Source organism: Xenopus laevis, chromosome 3S (assembly GCF_017654675.1).
Source record: "Xenopus laevis strain J_2021 chromosome 3S, Xenopus_laevis_v10.1, whole genome shotgun sequence".
Taxonomy (NCBI): domain Eukaryota; kingdom Metazoa; phylum Chordata; class Amphibia; order Anura; family Pipidae; genus Xenopus; species Xenopus laevis.
Genome location: NC_054376.1, coordinates 37,594,151 through 37,620,774, shown reverse-complemented (window position 1 = coordinate 37,620,774; position 26,624 = coordinate 37,594,151). Strand labels below are relative to the sequence as shown.

The following is a 26,624-nucleotide window of genomic DNA, read 5'->3' as shown; positions in this document are numbered from 1 at the left end:
ACTGCATCAGCTCAAGATAAAAGACTTTTGTCAGGTATTAAAAGGCAGGACTGTATTACTGCATAAAACTTAGACAGCAGAAAAGTCCATGACCATCACCCAGGGCAACCCATGAAGACAATGTTTAAATGTGAGGCCTCTGAAATCCAACCTGAGCCCTCAACTTCACATCCCAAAACAAGAGGCCAGGCAGCAGATGGAAGTTCTTCTGTGTATTACTATGTATTATTGTCTAGCCCAGTGTGGAGGTTTATGGGTAAAAAAAAAAGGCACAATGCAGCAAATGCCAAGGGAGAAGACTCATGGAAGAGGAGGGTTGATTTTTGCTGCTCCTGTCTCATTTGAGTATTTTCAGCTTTTGCACACATTTGCTGCCATTTATTAAAACAAAGAAATCTGACACATTTTGATCAGACTCGTTATAATCGACATATCAAGTCTCTCCTTCCCATCTGCTCAGTAAATTAGAGGAAGAAATGGCACCATATTGTGAATGAAAACATACAGAGAATTATGAGTTGCCAGTGACTCTTTTATGAGGGTTTGCTCCTGACAGTTGTGCATAGTCCTAAACTGAAAAAAAAATCGTATTTTGCTTAAGAGATTCTAGTTACAAATATGTCATTGGAAAACAATGGTGGCTCTGTGCTCAGCCCGGGATACAGAGCAGCAATGCTGCAACCAGAGGATTCCCTGTGGGTAAGTGGAGGCAAATCAGGGCTGCTGGCCATGAGAAGTGACAGCCTACAGGACAGCCCTGCACCATAAAAGGAGTTAATTAAACCTTTGTTTTGGTTGGGATTTAGTTTCCCTTAAAGGTTAGTGTGGCTTTAAATATAGGGCCAGGGATCGATAGCTGGCAAATACTTATAAAAAAAAAAAAAAACTCTAAAAAATGTTAATATCTCAGTTGCAAATTGTGGCAAAGTGTGAATAAATGACTGATGTACCCTGTTTCTTGCCCCATAGTTCCGCTTTATAACTATAAACCATCCTGACAGGTCCAAAAAAAATCCCACTGTAGGCAGGGGAACATCTTTAAATACGTTATTATATCCCAGTGGCTTTATTGAAAGTTTTCTCTAACTCTAAAAGCCTTCTGGAAACAAAAGATACCCAGATGGCTCCTGCCAGGCACAAGGAATTGACTTCCAAAACCAAATATAAGGGTCAAAACCCCATATATAATAAAAGGAACTAAGTTTGCCCAGGAGCAGTGACATTTAGCAACCAACCAAGAAGTTTGCTTTTAAACAGGTGACCAGTATATGGTACCTTCTGATTGGTTGCTATTAGTTACTGTGTTCCTGGGCTAACTTAATGCCTTTTATTATATAACCCCATTAATCCCTTATGCCTCCCTTGGCTGGCGACCTGCCAATCAGTTCCTATATACATAGATGGAGTCATAAATTCAGAGTCACATACCCAACATTCAGAAAAGAGTGTGTTGACCTTGATGGCAAGGAGTAATAGCTTATGAGAATAGAGAATTGAGAATATATATGAAGATGCCCCAATATATATGAGAGGCATCTTTCCAAGCCCCTCAAGTTTCCTGGTTGGGTATTCAAGCCAACTCCCAACTGTCCCATTTTTAGAGAGACAGTCCCTCTTTTGACAGCTCAACCTGCAGTCCCTCATTTGTACTGGAAAGTCCCGTTTTAATTGGCTTTTGGCAGAGAGCCACAGCAGCAGATAAGATATTTTAGTAACAATTTCGAGATAACCAAATAAGTAATTGTAACAATACAAGATAACAGGTCCCTTGGTAAAAGTTAGACTCACAGCTTAGAGGGCAATTCACCTTCATTAGCAAAACTGTAATAACTGAAAAAAATATAGATATATGTTCAAACTTTCATAACTTGCCAAATTTTGTAAAATTAACATGGTAATTAGGGGGGTGGCCACAAAAATGGGTGTGGTCACAAAAACGTGCCGCTCTACTCACAGCAACTTTCTCCCTCTTTTTTTTCATTTCTTTTTTTTTTTCCTCTTTTTTTTCTATTTCCGAAATGTTGGGAGGTATGTTAAGCTGGTGATGATCCTTATTTTACCAAACTAGGGAGCTAAGCAAGCAGAGCTGGATAGTGACCTTGATTTATAGAAGGTTATAGGAAGTCACCTGATAGCAGTATTAGGTACAATGATAGGAAGTCACCTGATAGCAGTATTAGGTACAATGATAGGAAGTCACCTGATAGCAGTATTAATTACAATCTGAATGTGATAAATCTGATGTGCTGATAATACATTTTGAATTTGCTGAGTCCTTGGTGTCTGACTGGTGCTCAGATACAAACACCAGATGTGTGGAAAATGCTTTCTTTATTCCACGTGAGTCATAATTCGTTTTATCAGCAATTAGTGCCTCTTACTACTGCAGGCAGCGTCCTTGATAGGAAAGGGCATTCCGCCAGTCACCATGCAGCAGGTGATGGGTTAAATGGCTACAACTATGCACATACACTCAAGCCTCCTTCTTATTGGTTGTTTCAGTTGCACCAAAATATCATTAGTTAGGCCCAAAGGCAGCCTCTTCTGTCATTGTCCCTCTCATGTGACCTGTGCAAATGAGTCAGTGAGTTGTGTTATGGGGAAGAACACAGCCCTGCTTCAAAGGCATATAAACTGGGCTCTGCACAGGCACAAAGGGGAACCATTAATCTTAAAGGCAGCAGGCAAATAGGGGGATGTGATGCTGCCCTAGTTGAGAAATCACTCAAGGTCTCAAATCTATTAAGATCACACAAAAACCCCCAATCTGCAAACCAAGTGCAAAATTAAAAAAATTAAATTTTTCCTTTTTAAAATAACTTTTGTTCAGAATAAGCTGAGGTTATTCTGTGTGTGTTGATTGTGGCCTTTCATCTGCGGAGATATCCACACTGCAGGCTCCGTGCCATCTGGCTCATATTATGAAGGTGACTGGTCCTCCCCATTATCCATGGAAACTGATGGTGCACTGTTCTATTTGAAACCTCGCTACCCCGCAGGATGCATTATTCACAAGCGCCCCTCGATAAATGGCAAGCCTCATCACCATACCTATTATAAGCAAGCTGTGCAATTTGAGAGAGGAAAATTAAAGGAATAAAAAAAACTGGATAAAAGAGAAATGCTGGTGGATTTATGGCTGTTGACGGCTGTTCCTTCTAAGCCAGCATTATCAAGCTGAAGGCCTGCCAGTCATGATGTTTGATGAATAGACAATAATTTTCCCCATAGTCACAATTTGGCTCTTCAGAAACTTACCAAAATGGCCTATGAGAATATTGGTTTTTCATGGTCCTTTCATAAATCAGACCCAGTCCTTTCATAAATCATAACGTAGGTTTCCAACTGGCAGGGGTTAGACTACTGCACTGCTGATAGTGTAGACGTTTTTGAACGCTAAGTAAAGGCTCAGCTACGAATGCTTTGTTATCTTCAATGATATGGCACAGATTTCACATGGCTTGTGTATTTTGAGGTACTTGCCCCTGATGCTCATAAGGAGAAGGGCCAGGACAGAGGAAAAGTGAAAAGGGGGTTGTAATGTTACTTCTAAGCAAGGGGTCTCCAAACTTTTTTTTTACCTGTGAGCCACATTCATATGTAAAAAGAGGTAAAGAGCAATAAAAGCAAGAAAAATTTCACTGGGGTGCCAAATAAGAGCTGTGATTGGCAGACTCTATGTGGACTGGTAGCCCACTGGAGGGTTTGTTTGGCTGTACACCTGGTTTTAATGCAACCAAAACTTGCCTCCAAGTCAGGAATTCAAAAATAAGCACCTGCTTTGAGGCCACTGGGAGCGACATCCAAGGGGTTTGTGAGCAACATGTTGCTTACAAGCCACTGGTTGGGGATCACTGTTCTAAGCTATCAGCTTTTGCAGTTATACCACCAGCACAATCAGACAACTTTATTTGTGCACATAAAATTCAGTACTTGATGAAGCTGCTTCATATACAGTTCATAGAAGGCTCTCAAAATTTCTACGTAAGTTCCTTTACATAGTTAAATTGGGTTGAAAAAAGACAAAGTCCATCAAGTTCAACCCCTCCAAATGAAAACCCAGCATCCGTACACACACCCCTTTGTCTTTTGTAAGTTTTTATAATGTTTTTGTAAGTTGTTCCACTAGCAATTCCAGGATCCCTCTGATAGTCTATTTGCAAATGATGTATTGCATTGAACAGGTCGGTATCAGTCATAGGAGGGAATCCAAGGGAATTTCCAACCACTGGGCAATAAACTGAGCTGTAGCCCTGGCTAAACTGACATAACGTACTATAGAATGGTGACATAAACTGTGTGTGGAATGTTTAAAAGCTGGGTGTCTGCATGGTTCTTGGGTATCTTCTCCAGTAATTACATTCAATTCCAATTATAGACGCCTAATAATGTGCCTCGTGGTGACCCCATAACATCAAGCATCGCTTTTGTACTGCACTAATCCTTTTAGATTTCCTCTTCACTGTAATGGTGCCATTACTGGGTGTCACTGGCTCATGCTCTGACCCTGACAAGTTAAATCTACTGTACATCCTTCAACTGATGAGTGCAAATAAATATCTATGGCACATCTCCAGCCAATTTACCCAGCGTGTGTCAATGTGATCTACTAATTCATATCTCTGTGTCGTCCTTAACCTGCAGGTGTTGGGCATTCAATATGACATACACTGTCTGTTAGCATGGGATATGTGCAGCAGCTAAAGAAATACAACTTGTCACTGGAACAGGCACAAATCCTCTAATTATTGGCCCTAAGGATGCAATTTCACTCCCTCCATTATGTGCCCTGTTAACAGTTTTTCAGTTTGAATTCTCAATGACTGCTTGAAATGGACAAAAAAATAAATAAAACTGCTACTCATTAATAAAAAGAAAATACCCCATTACCACTATTTTACATAACAAATCTATCTTTGAAAAAAACTACATGGGCATAAGTAACAATATTTCTTTAGCCTGGTAAATCAAAATGAGTCAATGGTAGGGTGGCAAAGGATGCTGGGAATGTGTTGTGTGCCACAGATACATACACTTATCAGAGGTAACTGTACTACTTCTACAGGGATCATGATCTCACCCTACCGTACCTCTCTATGTTACTTCTACAGTTCCTTCCCAAAGCCTATTATTCCCACTGCTTATATAGACATAATAATATCATACTATACCTGCTATCCCACAGCCACAGTCTCTTCCCAGGGACTATTATCCCCATGTTACTATAGACACCATCTCTCCCTACTATACCTTCTATCCCAAAGCCACAGTCCATTCCCAGAGACTATTATCCCACTGTTACTATAGGCACCATCTCTCCCTACTATACCTGCTATCCCACAGCCACAGTCCCTTCCTAGAGACTATTATCCCATTGCTACTATAGGCACCATCTCACCCTACTAAATCTGCAATCTTTTTTCTAGACTACTAAGAGTCAAGAGTAAGGTATGGCATGTTCATTGAACTTTAACATATTCTTACTCTATGTACCATTACATTAGCTATACCTGCAATTCCTTAGACACAGTCGTTTAAAGAGTCAAGAGTAAGGTATGGCATGTTCATTGAACTTTAACATACTTTCCCAACATACAAATTTCAAATATATGAAAGGCCCCAGGGCAAGCACCCTTACTTGACCAACTCTTAAGACAGCTCAGGCCAGCTACATTTTACCCCATCTAAAATTAAGGGCTATTAGAATTCACAACCATCACCAAGACCAATTAACAGGTATTATAATATGCAGGAAACCTTCAGAGATCTGTGGTCTGTTACTCATAGCAACCTTAAACAGAACTGTCAATTAATTAGTTCATGATTGCTAAAGATGGTTGTCTGATATTCTAAAGTACCAGTGGGAACTCCAATTACTTGAGAACCTTAAACCCACCTTCTAAGCTTTAGCATAGCCATCTGAAACCACCAATTAAAAGGAAGAAACCCTGTCATTATATTTGCTGTGATTCTCTCCCCCTTTCCTTGTTTTTTCTGAACCATTTGTATTTTCCAGTCTCACAAATACACATACTTACATAATATCATATCTTAAAATACCCTAATCTCTAAAACACACTAAAAGGTACACATTTAAAAAGTCTGGGTGCACACACAATGCACTTATGCTCATTAGTGCTCATCTATCTAAGCACCACATACCAATTAATCCTAACTAACAGGTAACTACAGGGGAATCTTACACAAGTGAAGAGTAGGTAAGTGTACATCTTGGTCCTAATCATGTTTCGCAGGTGCAACCTACACCAATTTTTGCACAATTTACTAACTGGCACAAACAAAATGTGGGGTCTGGGATTTAGGTGGGGGAAATTACACTGGAATTCTGGGAAGGAATGTTACATTGAGGGGGAAAATATAGTGAATTGCACAGATAACATCTCTCCTAGGTTGTGTAGTTAGATTTTAATAAAAGCATTATTATTTTGCTTATTACTGCTGACATTACCCATTAGGGCTTTGGTCTGTGTTCACAAGGCTGTAAGGCCAAGTGAAGGGAGGGGCTTCTTGTTTTGCACGTCATGTGGACAAGGCTAATTTCGGACAAGATGAGCTACTATTGTAAACTTTACAAAATATATTCATAAAAATACAGGTGTACCTTATTGTCAGTCATTAAATGCTTCCAATGGAGGTGTCTCTCAATGGTTTTGCTTGCCATTACTCAATGACCTAAGGACTGCTTTCTAATGACACTGGGCGATTCAACCATTCTAATGGCTTTTAACAGAGGAAAGTGTAATATAACTGCCTGATAAAATGACATTCCTGTAGAATATTACTAAGTAGGCAGTATTTCACAGTGTAACATACAAAACCCATTTCATTTAAGTTAGGGAATTGATCTGCACCCCAGACACCAATCTTAGCTCTCAAGCTCTAATGGACAGGGACTCCCTGAGCACAATGTACAGTTAATAGCACTACATAAGACTAAATATAATAAAGCAAAACCTCCGCTCATAGTTAGAGCCCATGGAGCTGATTGCAGGGGACTTGCAATGTGAGTGTCATCCTCAGCTGTCATTTACTTCCAACCAGCCAATGTAACCAGAGAAAGAGGCTCAGCAGTTGGAGTAGGTATTGGCATTGTCATTTGGACATTACTGCATATACACCACTAATATAGACATAGAAATAAAAGCTTAGGGTAAATAATAAAAGATTCTTCCCCACTACTGCCCTATTGAGAAGTGGCAGATTTCATATTATTCATTATATCTAAGACAAAATGAATACATCCAGCGAAGCCAATCAACAAACAAGAGCTGTGGACAAATCAAACTCTTGATGCTGTTTGCTCACACCTGTACATTACTGAGCTCACTGTCACATGAACTCCAAATTTCCCTTTTTTCATCCTGATTTTATATGGAAAATATATGTAAAATCACTGGGGTTTTTTGTGTAAGTAGTGCATGTATATGTGAATTTATTACTGATGACCAGAATGCAAAAAAATCCCTAAAATAAATATATTTTAAGAAGGACTTTACCTGGTTATATTAAACTTCTAGTAACATGCTGTACTGGTTATGAACAACAATACAATATGAACTCACCTGCTGACTGTATTTTAGCCTTGCGGCTTACCACCGACCCAAATCGATTATGTGCCACACAGTCATATTCTCCTTGGTCAGAGGGTTCATCTTCCTGCTCAGAGTTGAATAGTGGAATGTAGAGTGTGCCATTAGGCAAAGGTAGTACATGGGCCTCATTCCAAATAGGGGAGCCATTCTTCCTCCATGTGATGGTGATTGGTTGCACGCCATCTGCCGAACAGAGAAGGGTCAAGGGTTGTCCTGGTACAGCAACTTCATCACTGGGTTCCACTGTGAACACCAACTCCACTGAGTAACAGTAACCTGTCAAGGATCAACAATGGGTGTTACAAACTCCTGAATAAATTGGACTCTGAAGATACATATTATATAATATCATTGCCCAACCAACTATAACCCCAATTATTCTGGGAATCATTATCATTTTGCTTATTTCACATGGTAAACAGTTAAACCATTAAAATGATAAAACAAAAGGTCTGTACTTGGCAAATTTAGGAAAAAATTATAATAGACACATGGAACATGCACATTATGATGCCGATTTTCAAGATGAATCAGAGCCCAGTGAACGAGGAAGTGGCAGGTAACTCCTGTTACAGCACACTCCAGGAGAGTGAGATAGACAGTGTGAACTAGTAAGAACAGTTATACTGTATGCTCCTCCAAGAAGATTGTGTGTGGTGTAATTCCCCAGATGGCACCCACCAGCCTGTAAGGACTGTAAGGTGGACCCAGGAATAGTTAGTGAAAACCAATAGAGGCACACTATAAAATCCTGGTATCCATATCCTGGATGTGGTGATAATCTGCAATGAATATTGTGTGTTCCACTGAAGTACTGTTCCTCAGTTACCTTACTTATTGTTCTTTAATACAACTACAAATGCTATATCCAATAACCCCATCCTATCTATCTATCTATCTATCTATCTATCTATCTATCATCTATCTATCGATCTATCATCTATTATATATCTATTATCTATTTATATATCGATCATCTATATAACAATATATGTCTACACATCTTCTGCTGCTGTTTCTAATAACCTCTCCCTATGGGATGTGTACAAGAATTGTTCTGCTCTGATATTAAACTTTGAGGGATTGCAGGCGCCACTTAGCTCTAAAAAGTTCTTGCTTGGGATAGAAAAGCTTTTTTGGAACACCTTTAAATAAATCCATCCACTTTCTGAGAACAACATTAAAAGGAAAAGGAAGGAGGTGGTAACAGATCATTATTCTGCATTGCTTGTTGTCTGTGGGGTATGACTGCTGCCTGCCATGCCGCCCTCAGTCATTGGCTCTTTATGTCTTTCTTTTCTTTTTGCCTTAAATCATTGCATCCATTCCCTCTGTCTGACCAGACAACATTGGCACACATAGACACACAAAGGATATTCAGCCTGCAGACCCCAAGTAAAAAATACAAAACCCAACATCACCCAGTAACCTTTCAATATTATATATATAATAATTCTATTTATTTGTATTCCTCCCTTTCTCATGGAGCTAGAAAACTGATTAATATCACATTTTTCAGGATACCAAAATTATCCATGAGCTTTATTAATTTAGTTGCTTTCCCCAGAATTTTTTTGAGTTCCACAACAGCCTTTTTTTGTGAGCTTGTGCCAAATAAGCCACATTGTAGTCCTACACAAAAAGATTTCTTTCGTCCCAAAGGTCTGAATGGCTTTTCATGTATGGTAATATATTGCTGGCTTTTGCAGCTGTTGATGGTCTCTGTGCATATTTTTTCATCCATAATTACCCCTAACGGAGAAAGTTGTACATTGAGTGCTTTTGAGTGAGATGGGGAATTTTAATACCAAAATTATCTAATTACTAATATTCATGTGTAGATTAGGCTTTAATACAATGCCAATAAATCACACAAACGTCTAATATATGAAAATGTATAGATACGGAATTGAAATGAAAATATTCATCTATAAATTTAACTGAACAATGTACAGGCCGATTTCTAGGTTTTCCTCATGTTTTTGAGGTTGATTGTATCATAATGATCTAATAGTGTGGCCACAACATAAGTTTTCTAAAGAGCAATGGTCACATCTTAACTCCAGGGTGTCTGATGACCCCACCGAAAAGCCAACATTACAAAAACTGCAGCACACAAATATTTTAACAGAATATCATATTATCTCTGGAATCTATACATCATTGTGAAAACCTTAGCAATAGCATTTATGTGCAACCAAGAGCACATTGTTGAATGCTGTGCCTTTGAGGGTGACGCTCTAAGACCTGACTATTGAGCTTTTACAACCTGGGATAGAGTTTTCAATGAAGAATTACTCTGCTCTGATGGCCCTGCCACGCACAAATTGGCTCAACACCAATTGCTGCCCATCATTTACATATGAATGTCTAACATTGCCCCCATGGGGAAGCACACTAATCTGATTCCCATGATGACAAAGCAGCACATACATGGGCATTTCACTGAAGAGCCCCTTTAAATCATGGGAAACGAAGAAGTCCATTCTCCCATATGGTATCATCTGTGCCGATTCCAGCGCAGAGACGCATTTATAATGACCCCCACCAAATCATTAGCAGCACTCATTTGTTTTGCAAACACAAAGGAACATTAACAAACACAGGCATGGCCAACACACGGGAAAATCAATCTAACTCAACTTAGACAATGGGATATAATTGACATACACTGGGCGTTACATACAGACCCTGAAAAAAACAGCAAAAGTACTGGGGGATATAAATCAATTAGGTCGGCGGAAAATGGTCCATTGTGTGTTTCTCATCTCCTTTCTGAATTAGAAGAACCTCTAACAATCACTGTCACAGGCTTCTCTTTCACAGATCTGCCACCTAAACTGGTGCATAGAACCCAAATCACTGGATACAATTAATTACAGTAGTAATTTTGGTTTTATGTTTATAATGTTGCAATACTGTGCATTGCTTATATGTTACATATCAAATAGGTCATTTCAGAAGGAGTTTTGATCATAGCTGGGGAACAATGTAGTTTATCTGATAGACACTTAGGGGCAGATTTATCAATAGTCGAAGTGAATTCGAGGGAATTTTCGAAGTAAGAAAATTCGAAATTCAAAGTAATTTTTATACTTTGACCATTGAATAGGATTCTATGACTTCGACTTTGAATTTGATTTGAAGTAAAATAGTTTGACTATTCAACCATTCGATAATCGATGTACTGTCTCTTTAAAAAAACTTTGACTTCAATATTAAACCTGCCGAAGTGCTATGTTAGCCTATGGGGACCTTCTAGTGCAGTTTTCTAAGTTTTTTGAAGTTGAAGAAAAATCATTTGATCGATCGATGAAATCCTTTGAATCGTTCGATTCGAACGATTTAATCGTCTCTGGATGAGACCTTATTTTCCAGGGGTTGAGCCCTCGCAACGTTGTGGAGGCAGCGTATTGTACAACTGTAATTGAGTGCTGTGCACAAAAATTGGGCGCAAGTGGTTCTTGAAGTTTAACTAGAGAACATATTTTTTCAACAGAATAATCCACATAGGAGTTGACATAAAGATAAGCAGGAACATAGAGCAACTGTGGATAGGCATATATACTCACATCCACCAATGGTTAGCGTTAATCCCACCAAGCGAAGAGAATACACACTAGCAATGAAGGTACACCCATTTTTCAGCCTTTACCCTAAGTGGAACCTAGGGAAAAAGGCTGAAATTTAGTCTCTACTCTGGGCAATTAGTACCCAGGATCCTAATCCCACTCACACTCCTCGGCGGAGCCTCAGGCTTCTCAGCTAAGTAGCCTGAATATCTGTCACTCCTAGAGTGACCTATTATGATGAGTAGCCTATCCTTGCTAGACCTGACCTGTCTAGGCTCCCCTTTTTCCTTCCTGCCTGCTCCGGTAAGGAGATTAACAAAATGAACGATTTTACTTCGACCGCAAAACGGTCAAATTCGGTAAAAAAAAACTTCGACTTCGATATTCGAAGTCGAAGTATTCCAATTGGATGGTCGAATTTCAAAGTATTTTTACCTTCGAAATTCGACCCTTGATAAATCTGCCCCTTACTGAGCAGAATTAACACTTAAAGGAAAACTATACCCCGCAAACTATGTAGGTCTCTATAAAAATATATTGCATAAAACAGCTCATATGTAAAACCCTGCTTCATGTAAATAAACTATTTTCATGATAACATACTTTTCTAGTAGTATGTTCCATTGGGTAATCATAAATAGAAAATTGCCATTTTAAAAAACAAGGGCCGCCCCCTGGGATCGTATGATTCACGGTGCACACAAACATACCAAACAAACTATACATGTTAGGTCACAAGAGCCAATTAACAGACAGAGTTCTGTCTTTTGCTTCCACACTTAACATTAGAGCTGGATTATTTCTGGTCAGGTGATCTCTGAGGCAGCACACAGACCATTACAAAATGGTGGTTCAAGGCAATAGATGTAAAAGGGCAATATTTTCTTAAATATATATACCAGTTTGGTAAGATTCTTTAATATGCCACTTAATTTGATATGAACTATCTGTTACTCAAGTATTCATTTTGGGGGTATAGTTTTCCTTTAAGACCAAGGGGACCACAATTTGATCTGAGGCTTTCCCTTTAACTCCCTCAAGTTCCTTTGCTCCCAATTAATTCCTTGATTACGCTCTTTCTTTTCAACCAGTATCTATATATGTATTGGCCTTTAAACTGCAGGTCTTTTTTATCTTCTTGTTTTTAAAGTTCTGATTCTTTGTGACAGATTTCCTTACGTCCGAAATTTTCCCTTTGGAAACCTTCACCATACCTTAATTTTGTGTATCCATCAAAATGCTAAACCTGGTTAACATACGTTAACATACTCATGCTTACTTCAATTAAAATATGGCGGGTACATAAAGGTCATGTACAGTATATGTATCTATTAGCGATGTTGATGAAATTACTGGAATGGCCACTTATTATTAAATTGTCCAAGGAAACAAAAAAAAAGACAAAAGAGATCCTCTATAGACATGAACCCACCAACAAATGTGGCATGAGCTTTAAATGGTTAAAAAAAATGTGTATAACATATAGTTAACAGTTAGTGAACATAATCCCACATTAATACTTTAGGAAACGCCAGCGTTTTGTATTGATGACTTTTTTGGGGTACAGGTCAGGATATGATGTCATTGACATAACAATGTTGAGGCTGTAGCTTCATTTTATCAATTTGCCAGCCAGAACCTGCTGAAATAGAATTTGGTGAAAAGGGTAATAGTGATGGGCGAATTTGCTCCGTTTCGCTTCGCTGGAAAATTCGCGAATTTCCCGCGAAACGGCGAAAAATTCACGAAATGGAATCGGCGTCTCGTTTTTGACGCCAGCGTCCGTTTTTTCAGAAATTTTTTTGACGCTGGCTAAAAGAATTTTTTGCGGGCGTTTCGTGAATTTTTGCGCCAGCGGCGAATCTCGCAAATAAATTCGCCCATCACTAAAGGGTAACGTATAGAAAATTTCACATTCTGATAAATTTGTGGATTGATGATCTTCACCTGGGCAAACATTAGTCTGGTGAAATGGCTCGAAACTTCTCTTGCTTTTTTGCTAGTGAATTGTCTTACTTTTCTTTTAGTAAATAGGCGATGTAATTGCAAATTGTGATTTTGGCGAACAACACAATTCGCCCTTTAGAAAATGTGCCCCTTTGTATCCATGGACCCTTAGCAGATCCTTAGATATGGATGAGATCACATTGCCTGTAGTAGTAGTAGTGTGCACACATAGGGGCAGAGTTATCAAAGGTCAAGGTGAATTTTCAAATTAAAAAAATTCAAATTTCGAACTATTTTTGTGTACCTTGACTAGGGAATAGTCCAAATTCGATTCAAATTTGAAAAAAATTCGAAAATTCAAATATCGAAATTTATCATGAGATTTCGACCATGCGCCATCTAAAACCTGCTGAATTGCCGTTTTAGCCTATGGGGGACCTCCTAGAACCTATTTGGAGTCAATTTGATTCGAATTCGATCAAATGCGATATTACTTCGATTTGTATGATTCGAATTTGGTCGAATATGGACCAATTCCATAGAAAACTGACCTATTCGGAAAAAAAAAACTTTGACTTAGGGGTATATTTATCAAGAATTTCGAATTTCAAACTGAAAAAAGACCAACCAAAATGAAGTCGAATTTTTTTTTTGGTCAAATTGGTCAGTTTTCGATCAAACTAGGTTCTAGGACGTCCCCTCATAGGCTAAAACAGCAATTCGGCAGGTTTAAGATGGCGAATGGTCGAAGTCTAATTTTTAAAGAGACAGTACATGATAAATTTCGATATTCTAATTTTTGCATTTTTTTCAAATTCGAATTGAATTTAGACTATTCCCTAGTCGAAGTACACAAAAAATAGCTTGAAATTCGATTTTTTTTTTTCATTCTAAATTTCACCTCGACCTTTGATAAATCTGCTAATTAATTTCGGTTGGTCTTTTTGAATTTGAATTTTAAAGTTTTTTCTAAATTTGACCCTTGATAAATGCCCCATAGTGTATTGTACTAGGAACAAACATGTTTAATCAGCATGCATTAGCCATAATGAAATCAGTAGTTAACAGCAGGCAGATGTTAGCTTGTTCATTAGAGGCAATCGTTTTCATACCAGTGGCCTCTAATGTAGGAAAAATAGGTAAAACTAAGGTGTAAGCATCGTATCCTAGTGCTTTTGAGGGTCCACTTAAAGCAGAGGAAAGCGCGGCATTCGTGAGCTTGATGCGCGTGACCCTCAAAGCTTCCTCCAATAACACATCACTTGCTTCCCCCAGGGAGGATTCCCAGTAGCTGACACAGTTGGAAGTTATTAAGTTACACAGATAATTCATGGATGGTATTCAGGCCTTTTCTCACCAATATTGTGACATTCCCCAGCTGCAAACCATGGATGCTCTGCAGAGCGGCACCTGTTTAAATAAATTAGCATGTTTCATACTTTTCACATCTTCTCTTTCCATATATATATATATACATATAAAATTTGTTGTAAAAGTAGGGAAAATGTATTGGGGAACAAATCATTACTAGTGATGGGTGAATTTATTCCTCAGGCATCGATCCCCATTTCGCCACCTGCGAATTATTTTGCGAAACTGCTTCAAAAATTCACTGTGACAAAAAAGTGAATCGTGTAAAAATTGTTGCGCGTCAAAATTATTTTGACGCCCATTGACATTAATGCATTTGAACAAAAAGTTGTGCGTGTAAAAATAGTCGATTTTGTAAAAATTGTTGCGCATCAAAATAATTTTGACACCCACTGAGTTCAATGCGTTTTGTGAATTTTTCGGAGTTTTGCTAATTTTTTCGGAGTTTTGCAAAATTTTAGGCAAAGCCAAATGGGACAGATTCGCCATCACTAATCATTACTCCAACTGCCTACTGAAAATTCATATCTCCTAGCATTCGTGTGTTCCAGAAAGAGTAGAAGTGTATGTGGTTAGGTACAAAACGTCGGATAATGAAGCAACCAAATAAAGGTTCAGAAAGGTATTATTTGTGCCCTTTAGGCTAGAGCTACATGAGTGAGAAGGACCTTGGCATGACCTTATCTGATTAGTAGTTAGTGAGTTGCACTACTGGGAACAATTTCAATCCTGTACGTGTAGTTCTGAAAAAGTTTCAAATTGTAGTCAATTTAACAAGTCTTTTTATAACAATGGAAAGGGAAATATTCTCTTAGTGGGGTAATTTTAAACCAATTACATTGCCTTTTTGTCTCTTGAGAATTTCCCCCTAAGACCTGAATGCAGGACAAGTTCCTAAAGATGATCACTCTTGAATTAACATGGATGGATTATCTGACAAGTCCACTTGCACCACTAAATGTCATTGACCAGCATGAGTTTTTGGCTTTTGAATGCTGACAGCCCAGCATAATACATAATTTGACCAGTTGAATAGCCAGTCTGGCCAGGGTTATACATGGGTTAGGTCAGAAATGAATGAATGGAAAATGGAATTGCCAGCAACAAGAAAGCCACTGTTGGCATGTCTGGCCTGGTTGCTGAAGAAGTCTATATAATGTGTAAGTCTCTGGTCTGTGTTTCGTCAGTCCTGAATTATTTTCTGCATTAAACCCACCCACAATCCTGTTTTCCTCTCACTCTTGATGATATACAAAATGTGCTCAAACGCTAAGCTTTTCCTTGTTAGTCAAATTAGCAGGATAACGTTGGGCCAATTAAACCAGTCCTCATCTGGATGCAGCTGTCTATGGAATGCCAAAGTCTGTCAGTGAACCTCTTCTGTTCCAACACCAAGTTATTAACCCTGTAATGGAGTGTAATGTACAATATGACACAGGCACACTGCTAAGCCTGGCACTACCCCTTCCTCTATGACAGTGATCCCCAACCAGTAGCTCATGAGCAACATGTTGCTCTCCAACCACTTGGATGTTGCTCACAGTGGCCTCAAAGCAGGTGCTTATTTTTATATTCCAGGTTTGGAAGCAAGTTTTAATTGCATAAAAACAAAGTGAAGGGCCAGAACTAGGGGTAGGCAGAAAAGGCACGTGCCTAGAGCGCAACGATGTGGGGGTGCCAAGCACGTAACCCTGGTCCAGACCCTTTTTCTCCCACCGGCAATGTCCAGCACACACCTGTGTGCTCTTCTTCTGTGCGCGCTCTCTCCCCCTCCACAAACTATCAGGTACGCTTGTGCACGAACACGCGTGTGCACACTCGCAGACATGCCGGTAAGGGGGCAAAGTGGTCGGCTGAGTTGCCGGGTTGCCTTGGGCCTGAAGTACTACTGCATGCGCAGTAAGAGCATTTACCGGTATGGATCTACTGCGCATGCGCCGAATGTCACAAAGTGAAATCGGAAAACTTTGTGACATTCGGCGCATGCGCAGTAGATCCGTACCGGTAAATGCTCCTACTGCACATGCGACAAAAACGCCGATCCAAGCAGGGAGAAGACCGATTGGGAGAAGATGGCGCCTGTGAGCTCCGTGGACAGGACCTGCGCAGCAGGGTGAGTAACAAGTTAGGGGCATTTGCCCGGCGGGACAGGTAGGCCAGGGGGGAGGAGGGAGGGTGGGCAACACAGGGGAGGGGGGAGGGTTTTTGCGCCCAGGGAATTTCCTTCTCATTTTAAACCTAAAGCTGGCCATAGACACAAAGATCTGCTCTCTGATGTGGGCAACACTGGGCTGATCCTATCATGGGCCCTTGGGCCCAAAGAACAGATCCCAATGACAGGAATACAGGAGGTCGGAGTGAGTTGATGCAGTTCTCAATCTGGCGGCATTTGTAAACCTGTCCGATGGATATCAGCCCTGCCCACCTTTGGGCCAGATATCAGTTAGCAGGAGCGATCCTAGATACTGTCCCCCACTCTGCGCTTTAAACATCAGCATCGGAGCAGGTCAAAGGGGGCCACTTCTCTAGTACAATGAACGCTATAGTGCTCTCTACACTAGCGGAGCTGAATCAGGGAGTCTGCAGCCCTGCTGAAACCAATACATTAGGACCCATTCCCACCCTGTTAGGTACTAACCTCCCTTTCCAACCTGCTATGGGAGCCCTGGGATTTGTGAAGACAAATGTTATTATGAATCAGTAGAAACACAGAACACGATCCATTAAAGCTGTGATTGACATTTACAGCTTGTCAAAAAAAAAACCCCCATAATTTCTGCCCTAATGCTTTTTATACAAATCCTGGCCAATCACCTTTACACTTCATTCGTTTTTATTAAAGTTGTCATGACAATATACACAATATTTAATGGCATCCTGTAGGCAACATTTTGAACACACGTGTATATGGAATGTATAAAAATATAAATACAGTAACAATAATAACATCACATACACAGCTACGAAACACACTTAGAATAACACATTATCATAAACCATAATTAATAAGCATATAAATCTGCTCTGAAATCCATTAACATAAAATGAAATTGTTACAGGCAAGCATATCAACCCTATTACTATTCATTTAAAGAGCATATTAACCAACAATAATACATCCATTTTGGGTATGAGTGGCACATTGCTAAACCCAATAATCTTTATAGTAGAAAGTCCATTTATAGTTATTTATGCATGTTAATCTTTGTGCAGTTAAAAAAGGCAGTGAAACAGTATAGAGCTATCTGGTATTCACTCTGTATAATAGAGCTATCATATCATATTCACTGTACAGTATATCATACAACTATCTCTTATTCACTGTACAGCATACAGTTATCTATTATACATCATATAGCCATCTCATATTCACTGTATATCATACAGCTATCTCTTATTCACTGTACAGAATAGAACCCAAGTTCACTCTACATAAAGCTACAGTATCTCATAGTCACCCTGTATCACAGAACAATCTCTTATTCACTGTACAACATATATCCATCCCTTATTCACTCTATATGACTCAGTTATCTCTAATTCACTGTACAGCAAACAGTTACTTCATATGTTTATCTCTCATACATAATATAGCTGACATGTTCACTGTACAGCATATGATCCATTATCCAGAAACCCATTATCTGGAAATCTCCAAATTCGTGTCTCCTATAGACTCAGTTATAATCACATTTTTAAAAATGAAATCCTTTTTCTCTGTAATAATAAAACAGTACCTTGTACTTGATCCCAACCAACGTGTAATTAATCCTTTATTGAGGCAAAACACTCTTATTGGGTTTCTTTAATGTTTTGAATGGTTTTTTTTAGCAGACTTAAGATATGGAGAGCCAAATTACAGAAAGATCCGGCAAACCCGAAGTCCTTAGCATCCTGGATAACAGGTCCCATACCTGTACTGCATGCACAGCATAATGTTCTACTTATCTTTTATTCATTGCCACTACGGCATCCGTGTATCTCTTTTTTTCACCATGCATCAGTTATATTATACATCACACTGCTCTCTTATTCCATTCAATATAGATATATATATCATATATCATACATTGTTTTCTATTCCCCATATAACCTCCTACAGCTGTTTCCTACTCACTGTATAATAACAGCAGTCTCTTATTCATTGTGCTGCATGAAGAGCTTACAGTTATATCTCATTCCCTGCACAGTACACAGCTTTCTTTTAGTTAATGTACTGTATATGTGAAATTATTCACTGCACGTGTGTTCAGCATAGCACTGTCTTATGCACTGTGCTGCACAGATCTGCCTTTCACTCATTCTATGACAAATAGCTTTACTGTCCAAACGTATCTCCGAGTTGTACTGCATACAGCTACCTGACCATTCATATCAAGCTTGCGCAGCTGTCTCTCCCTTCTCTGCACTCATCTTTCTTTCTCTTGTGTCTGTTCTGTGTGGCACACTGCTATTATTATTTATACCACTCCCCTTACTTTATACTGCTCTCACATCCCACTTCACACTGAATTTCATGAAGATACTGTATCTATGCTATTCTCTTATTTAGAAAAAACGGCCTCTCCCGTTTCTTCTCTATAATATACACATAGGGGCAGATTTATCAAGGGTCGAGTTTCGAAGTTAAAAATACTTCGAAATTCGACCATCGAATTGAAATACTTCGACTTCCAATATCGAAGTCGAAGTTTTTTTCATAGAATTTGGCTATCCTGCGGTCAAAGTAAAATCGTTCGATCGAACGATTCGAAGGATTTCATCGATCGAACGAACGATTTTACTTCGACTACAAAAAACTTAGAAAAATGCTCTAGAAGGTCCCCATCGGCAGGTTTAAGTTGGCGAAGTATTGAAGTCGAAGATTTTTGTAAATAGACAGTACTTAGATTATCGAATGGTCGAATAGTCGAAGTATTTTACTTTGAATCGAATTCGAAGTTGTTGTAGCCTATTTGATGGTCGAAGTATCCAAAAAATTACTTCGAATTTCGAATTTTTTTACTTCGAAAATTCCCTCGAATTCACTTCGACCCTTGATAAATCTGCCCCATAGATATCCCTCACTCATCTCTCTGAAGCATACACACACCTATCCCTCACTCATCTGATTTTGTTTAAGACATTTTTCTCACTATATTTGAAATAAAATCCTAAGTGACAACATTTCAGTAATGTTAAATAAAATGAGAAAATTGGTCAATAGCCTGAATGCAAGGCATTAGAGATATACATAAGTAATATATATAATATATAAAATATATATACACCTTATATATCCAGTTTTCCATTTTTTTGTGATACACACAGCTGTCATTCCACTGAGACCCAGGTGAATATATGTACATGTGTGGAGCATGCTCTCTCCATGCAAAAACACCCATTGCTGTGCTACACATCATTTTACTTGTACGGGTATGGGGTTTCATTTTCTGGAAATCCATTATCCAGAAACCTCAGAATTACAGAAAGGCCATACACTCCATTATAATCAAATAATCCAATTTATTTCCTTTTTCTTTGTAATAATAAAACAGTATCTTGTATTTGATCCCAACTAAGATATAATTAATCCTCATTGAAAGCAAAGGGTTTATTTAATATTTACACACTTTTCTAGTAGACTTAAGGTATGAAGATCCAAATTACGGAAAGATCCATTATCCGAAAAACCCCATACCTGTTCAGTGTTCAATGCTAAATGTCTGTGCAGCAGAAACAACTCTCTGCTCCTGCTTTGTTTGGCAGCACTTTCTATACAGAGCCAGTGGTGTAATTCCGAGGCTGCACTGGAGTTGTTGGAAGTCTTTTCACATTTAAAGGGAAGATTAACAGATACACACAAAGCCAGGCATGGCCAGGACAATGGGGAGCAGGAAATTACATAGAGGAGGAAGCAGGGCCAGCAGAGCAGTCACATAATCTCTTACGGGAGAAGGGGGGTTGCTATACTATGGGGCCATATGGGGGGAAATATCCTGCCCCCTTCCTAACCTTATGCACCTTGTGATTCCACACCAGCAGTAACAGGGTGGAGTGATACTGGCAGTGTGTGTGAATTTTTTATAAATATTTTCTTTAATATAGATGCATGATGCACATTGCATAGCTGCACAGAAAGTAGCACAGCCTGCAGCATGCAGTGTAATAACCCCTTGGGCATAATGTTCCCTCTAAAGCTGGCCATAGACGCACAGATCCTTTAGTACGAATCAAGGATTCGTACGATTTTCAGATCGTGTGTGGAGAGGGCCGACATCTTTCGTCCGGCGGAGATCGGTCATTTGGTCGATCGGACAGGTTTGATTTTGACCCGACCGATCCATTTGCGCATCGTAATCGGATGGTACGGCCGAAAGTTCAGATTACCCCCGATATAGCCATGCTCATTAATGGCATATCGGGGAAAGATCCGCTCGTTTGGCGATGTCGCCAAACGAGCGGATCTTTGCGTCTATGGCCACCTTAAGTCACGTGTTTCTTTGAGCACATACATTTTGAGGTCAGTGCACTTAGCAAATTGGGGTTTGCCCAAAGAATGATGTGGTGTAGCAGCCCTATCATGACGGTATTAATTGGTATATGTATATGTATATTATTCTGTATATGTATATTATTCTGCAGCATCTAAAAAATATGGGCTTGTTCCTAAGCCTGACTACATAATATTCCCCTAACACCGAGGACAGGCTGAAGCTGAGGCCAGTTTAGGAATTGTTGAAGCAGAAGAGCATATTTTCGGGTTATATATTTAGAACATTAAATATGGCTCTGAAGCAGTTAATATGTGCAGCTCAAGTCAGTGTGTATTGGGCAGAACTCAAACTACAGAAATAATTGTCTGATAACCTAAACACTGTTTCCAAAATAGAAGATGCCTAACAGATACTATTCCCTCGGCTGCTGTGCAGGGTCACTCAAGGGTCCCATTCCCTCACAGTAAAGAATCCAACAAGCAGGTGTAGGGAAATGTCAAGTGCTGAAGGAATCTTTTGTGCTCCTGCAGTGCCAGACCTGACCTCTAGGAGGCTGCTGAGAGGAGGCTTCTGAAAATCCAAACTGTAACCTAGAGTCAACTCGAGCCAATTAACCCATGCCTTGCCAGAACCATCAATTAGCCGCTGCAAAGCGATGTTGAGCAATTTCATCCTTAGCAGCTCTGGAGCATAAAACCTGTGATATCAGGGGATGCTGGGAGCTGTAGTTCAATGACAGCCAAACCTTGTATTTGGACAATGCTAGTGATTCAAATTAATAGGCTATAATCATTGTTTTCTCTCTGCATGTTACTTCTGTTTTTCAGGTCCCCAAAAGTGTGCAAGCCAATTTAGCTGTTACTTACATCCTTCTAATAAAAGCTCTGATCCCTACAGATCAATAATGCCTGTCTCCCATGTACTGTAGGCAGTGAATGCATATAACTAGCAGCTTGGTGCATTATTGCTGCTGGAATGGTAAGTAGGACTAGCCCCATGCACATAAGGTGGGTACAAAATATCACTATTATGGATAATTACATTGCTTGCTAGCATCAATTATAATATTTGTTATTAACCAAATAATATTGGGCGGTGTGCTTAGCAATGTCAGTCTTAGCAAATCAGTCCCAAGTTGAAAACATCGTAATAACCCTAATTATACAGGATTATGATAGTCTTTGCTCTCACACAAAAGGAGCCTCCTGCATTTTTCAGCAGAATGGATTAATCACGCCTGACAGAGCCAGATACAGACCACACAGTGTATATACAGTGTGGATGTTCATGCAGGCAGTACAGCTGTCTGTACAAAGAGGAACAAGGCTCACAAGCAAAGACAGAAAAGATGGGCAATATACCCCTAGGGCTTCATTATTGCAAGCAATAATCTACAAAAGATCCTAAGTCGCTGTTATCCCAGTCTAAAAAATCCTCGGGTAGCGTTAAATAGCCATCCCTAGGGGTTTCCATCCTTGTTGTCCAATTTAGATTGGAACTACAACTCCCAGAATTGTAGTTCAGCAAAAGTGAGGGCGTTATTTTCAGCACCAGTGATATTTAGGATATCCCAGCAGTAAGTGGTTAAAGCACAGACCATATGTGGCTCGCTGTGTATCCTCTTTTCCAGTTATTTATTGCCATTTGGCACAACTCCCTGCTGCTGGGAGACTTGTTGACACAGCCATGTGCTTCACTAGTGTAGTAGACAGTGAGAGTGTAACACACCCGGCTCAGAGACAATGCTTAGACCCACTGTAGCCTTAATACAAAGGGATCATCTGATTAACAATGTCATGGCAACAGCATACCAAGGGTACCCAAACAGTTGGTTAGATGGTGCAGAACTGCTTGGTACACATGCAGCTTATAAGAGACCCAAACAACTATAAAGGGCAGCAGGGGTAATAACGCAGTGGAGTTATCTGTCATGCAAGAAACACACACACTTTCTAATCCAATGAGAGAGATCTGCGCCTATCACTGTACAATGTGCACAAAGTTATAATGGAGCAGTGACATTACCCAAGCACCACAAATGCAGGAAGCCCAGCGGGTGCACAAATGTGCCCTTATTGACAGTTTCATGACCACCTCAACTATATATGGATATGGTCTGGGTTCAGTGCCCCTCCTCTCCTGCATTACCCCCATACTCCCCATGCTGATGCTGACAGTACCTGCGCCCATTCTGAGAGGTGTAGCAATGACATTAACCCCTACTGTGGCAAAAGAGATCAGCAGTTCTCTTCCCTATAATGTGTTGAAGCCTCGCTGGGTCCTTTAGGGGTTAAATCCAAGACTGTGTATTGCAAGTACTTACCCAGGATAGATATAATCAGTCCTCCTGTAAATCCAAAGGACCACGCACAGCCTCCCCAAGCCATAGGTTGACTTTGTAGTGTTTCCAAAAAAAAAAAACAGGCGAATTTTGCAAGGCAAGAGCAGATCGGAGAGAGAGAACAGACGCACAAAGAACAGCCAGGGGGCTCAGTCACTCCTCACTGGGACAATTGGGGACACGTTTGCATCATCTTGAGCATGCATTAAAAATTGCCAACATCCCCCTTGCTCCTAGAGAGACATCCGTGTGAGTGTGTGAGTGCACTGAACCAGCAGCTCCCAGGTCCCCCTCCCCTCCCTCTCATCACAGTTCTCTTGAGGCCCTTTCTGGGGAACAAAAGATCCAGCTTTTGCTTTCTGCCAGTGCACTTTTTAGGCAAGTGATCCCCAATGCTTTTGAACTACGGGAATGTGGATTTCAGGAGGAGCCAACCTGAGATCCCTACGCTTACTCTACCCTAAACCTTGTTAGATCTCCTGGATTTTTGCTGCTTTTTGTAATGATCCATGACAGGATCTTTATGTGTACCAGTTCCAATATATAGTGTCAGTTTTCTAAGCATAAAAATCTCCATATCATCATAGACTGGTGTAAGGGAATAGATCAGGTTGGGTTTCGTAGACTCGTCTTTCCTTGAAAACCTGTCTGGAACAAAAGATTGAACCTCCAAATATCATAGAGACGGGCAATGAGAGAATGAGTGATAGTATCAGAGAAGAAACATCAAGTCAGTGTGAGGATGGGAAACACCAGGCAGTATGAATGAGACAGGGCAGGATGATTGGGACCAAGAAATAAGACACAATACAAGAGAAAGTTTGAGATACCAAAATAAACAAGGACTGCATTGAACAGATGAACATGGTTTTCAAAAATGGTGAGCAGAGGAGGAAAACTGGTTGATTCAAAGATAGATGACAACAGACACACCTGAAGAAAGTTTGGAGAACAGAAGAGCAATAACCAAAGCTACGTACCAGGAATGAGTACTGTTGATTCCCCTACAGAAGGGACAGAATATCACTTTATATCAAGCAGTAGTAGCAAACAGGATTTGGGGCAAAAAAAAGAGAAGCACGGCTGGGCACTAGGGAGGATGGGACAGGTGAGGAAACCAGAACTAACCTAAGTAATACAGTGTATGATTAGATAGACATGAGCATTAGAGCAAGTCTAATGTGGTACTGGGTTCTTACACACAATGAAATCTACATGTACAAGAAATTAGATAAATATCCATTAAGTTGAGCCCTTCTGTGTTTTTAGCTTATGGTTGATCCAGAGGAAGGCAACACAACATTTAAACTGACAATCATCCTAGCGCCAGAATCAGCACACTATTTGTATTATTTAAATCCTAACAAAGTACACAACGGGGTTAAACTGAAATCAAAGAGAATGCATGTCAGGGAGAAGAAACTGTCAGAGCGCAGGAGGAAAAAAGAGAGGATATAGGATGCCCCAGGGAGACATTAGAATGGGAGTTACACAGCACCAGATCATGTATTTATAAGCAGCAAGAGAAAGGATGAGAGATTTCCGGGTGGGCATTTTCCCTACGGGATGCAAATGTCCCCCAAACTAAAATAGGAAATTCCAACAACAATGGCATTTATATATAGTGAAGAATGAAAGAGGTGTGTGCACTGCAGGAGCACCAGATTGGATCACAACATGAAATGAGGACATCAATGTTACAAGCTCCCACATTCCTCTCTGCACCATGGTATTCCTTCCACTCCTATCATTTAATCCCCCCCCCCTTTTTTTACCTAATCATTGCTTTGTTTTTCCTTTTTACAGCTCTTATTTCTTCAGTTGTATTGTTTAACACCATTTAGCATATTGCCATTTGTAGAATCCCAAGGCAATGTTTGCCCTCCCAGAGTCTTTCATTTATTATTAACCTCTGTTTTTTATTTGGCATAAATGTCCCTTGTAGTTTTTGTCAAAGTAGTATACATGTACAAGACAAGGCAGGGAAGGATAGGAAATGGACAGAAAAATGGTGGTAAGAGAAATATAAGGCAGGTTAAGACACATTCCAAAAAGGGCAATTAGTAAAACAATATAGATGGGATGCCACATTATTTAATGTTGTAAGATATGCAAATATGAGAAAGAATTGTGTAATAGAGAAAAGTGTATGAATCTTGGGGAATAATGGCAAAACAGGTAATGCAGGGAGAGATGCCTATAGTAGTAGTGGGGATAATAGTCTCTGGGAAGGGAATGTGGCTGTGGGATAGCAGGTATAGTAGGGAGAGATGATGCCTATAGTAACAGTGGGGATAATAGTCTCTGGGAAAAGAGTGTGACTGTGGGATAGCAGGTATAGTAGGGAGAGATGGTGTCTATAGTAGCAGTGGGGATAATAGTCTCTGGGAAGGGAATGTGGCTGTGGGATAGCAGGTATAGTAGGGAGAGATGGTGCCTATAGTAGCAGTGGGGATAATAGTCTCTGGGAAGGGAATGTGGCTGTGGGATAGCAGGTATAGTAGGGAGAGATGGTGCCTATAGTAGCAGTAGGGAATAGAGATAATAGTCTCTTGGAAGGGACTGTGGCTGAAGGATAGCAGGTAGAGTAGGGAGAGATGGTGCCTATAGTAACAATGGGATAATAGTCTCTGGAAAGGGACTATGGCTGTGGCATAAAAGGTATACTAGGGAGAGCTGGTGCCTACAGTAACAGTGGAGATAATAGTCTCTTGGAAGGGACTGTGGCTGTGGGATAGCAGGTATAGTAGGGAGAGATGGTGTCTATAGTAACAGTAGGATAATAGTCTCTGGGAAGGGACTGTGGCTGTGGGATAGCAGGTATAGTAGGGAGAGATTATGCCATTCCATTCCAAAAAGGGCAATTAGTAAAAAAAAGATGGGATGCCACATTATTTAATGTTAGGCAAATATGAGAGAGAATTGTGTAATAGAGAATAGTGTATGAATCTTGGGGAATAATGGCAAAACAGGTAATGCAGGGAGAGATGCCTATAGTAGTAGTGGGGATAATAGTCTCTGGGAAGGGAATGTGGCTGTGGGATAGCAGGTATAGTAGGGAGAGATGATGCCTATAGTAACAGTGGGGATAATAGTCTCTGGGAAGAGAGTGTGACTGTGGGATAGCAGGTATAGTAGGGAGAGATGGTGCCTATAGTAGCAGTGGGGATAATAGTCTTTGGGAAGGGAATGTGGCTGTGGGATAGCAGGTATAGTAGGGAGAGACTGTGTCTATAGTAACAGTGGGGATAATAGTCTCTGGGAAGAGAGTGTGACTGTGGGATAGCAGGTATAGTAGGGAGAG

The 26,624-nt window shown here is 40.0% G+C and overlaps 1 protein-coding gene across 1 annotated transcript in view; it reads right to left on the bottom strand.

The window, feature by feature from the left end:
• igdcc3.S (immunoglobulin superfamily, DCC subclass, member 3 S homeolog) overlaps positions 1-23,670 on the bottom strand; it is a 68,752-nt gene extending 45,082 nt beyond the window's left edge. Inside the window, exons 1-2 of the mRNA XM_018255253.2 lie at positions 23,303-23,670; positions 7,584-7,889 (exon numbers count right to left, since the gene is read on the bottom strand). Coding sequence (XP_018110742.1) covers positions 7,584-7,889; positions 23,303-23,366 — 370 coding nt within the window. The 5' untranslated portion in view covers positions 23,367-23,670. The remainder of the gene's footprint in view (positions 1-7,583; positions 7,890-23,302) is intronic.
• Positions 23,671-26,624: the final 2,954 nt, after the last annotated feature.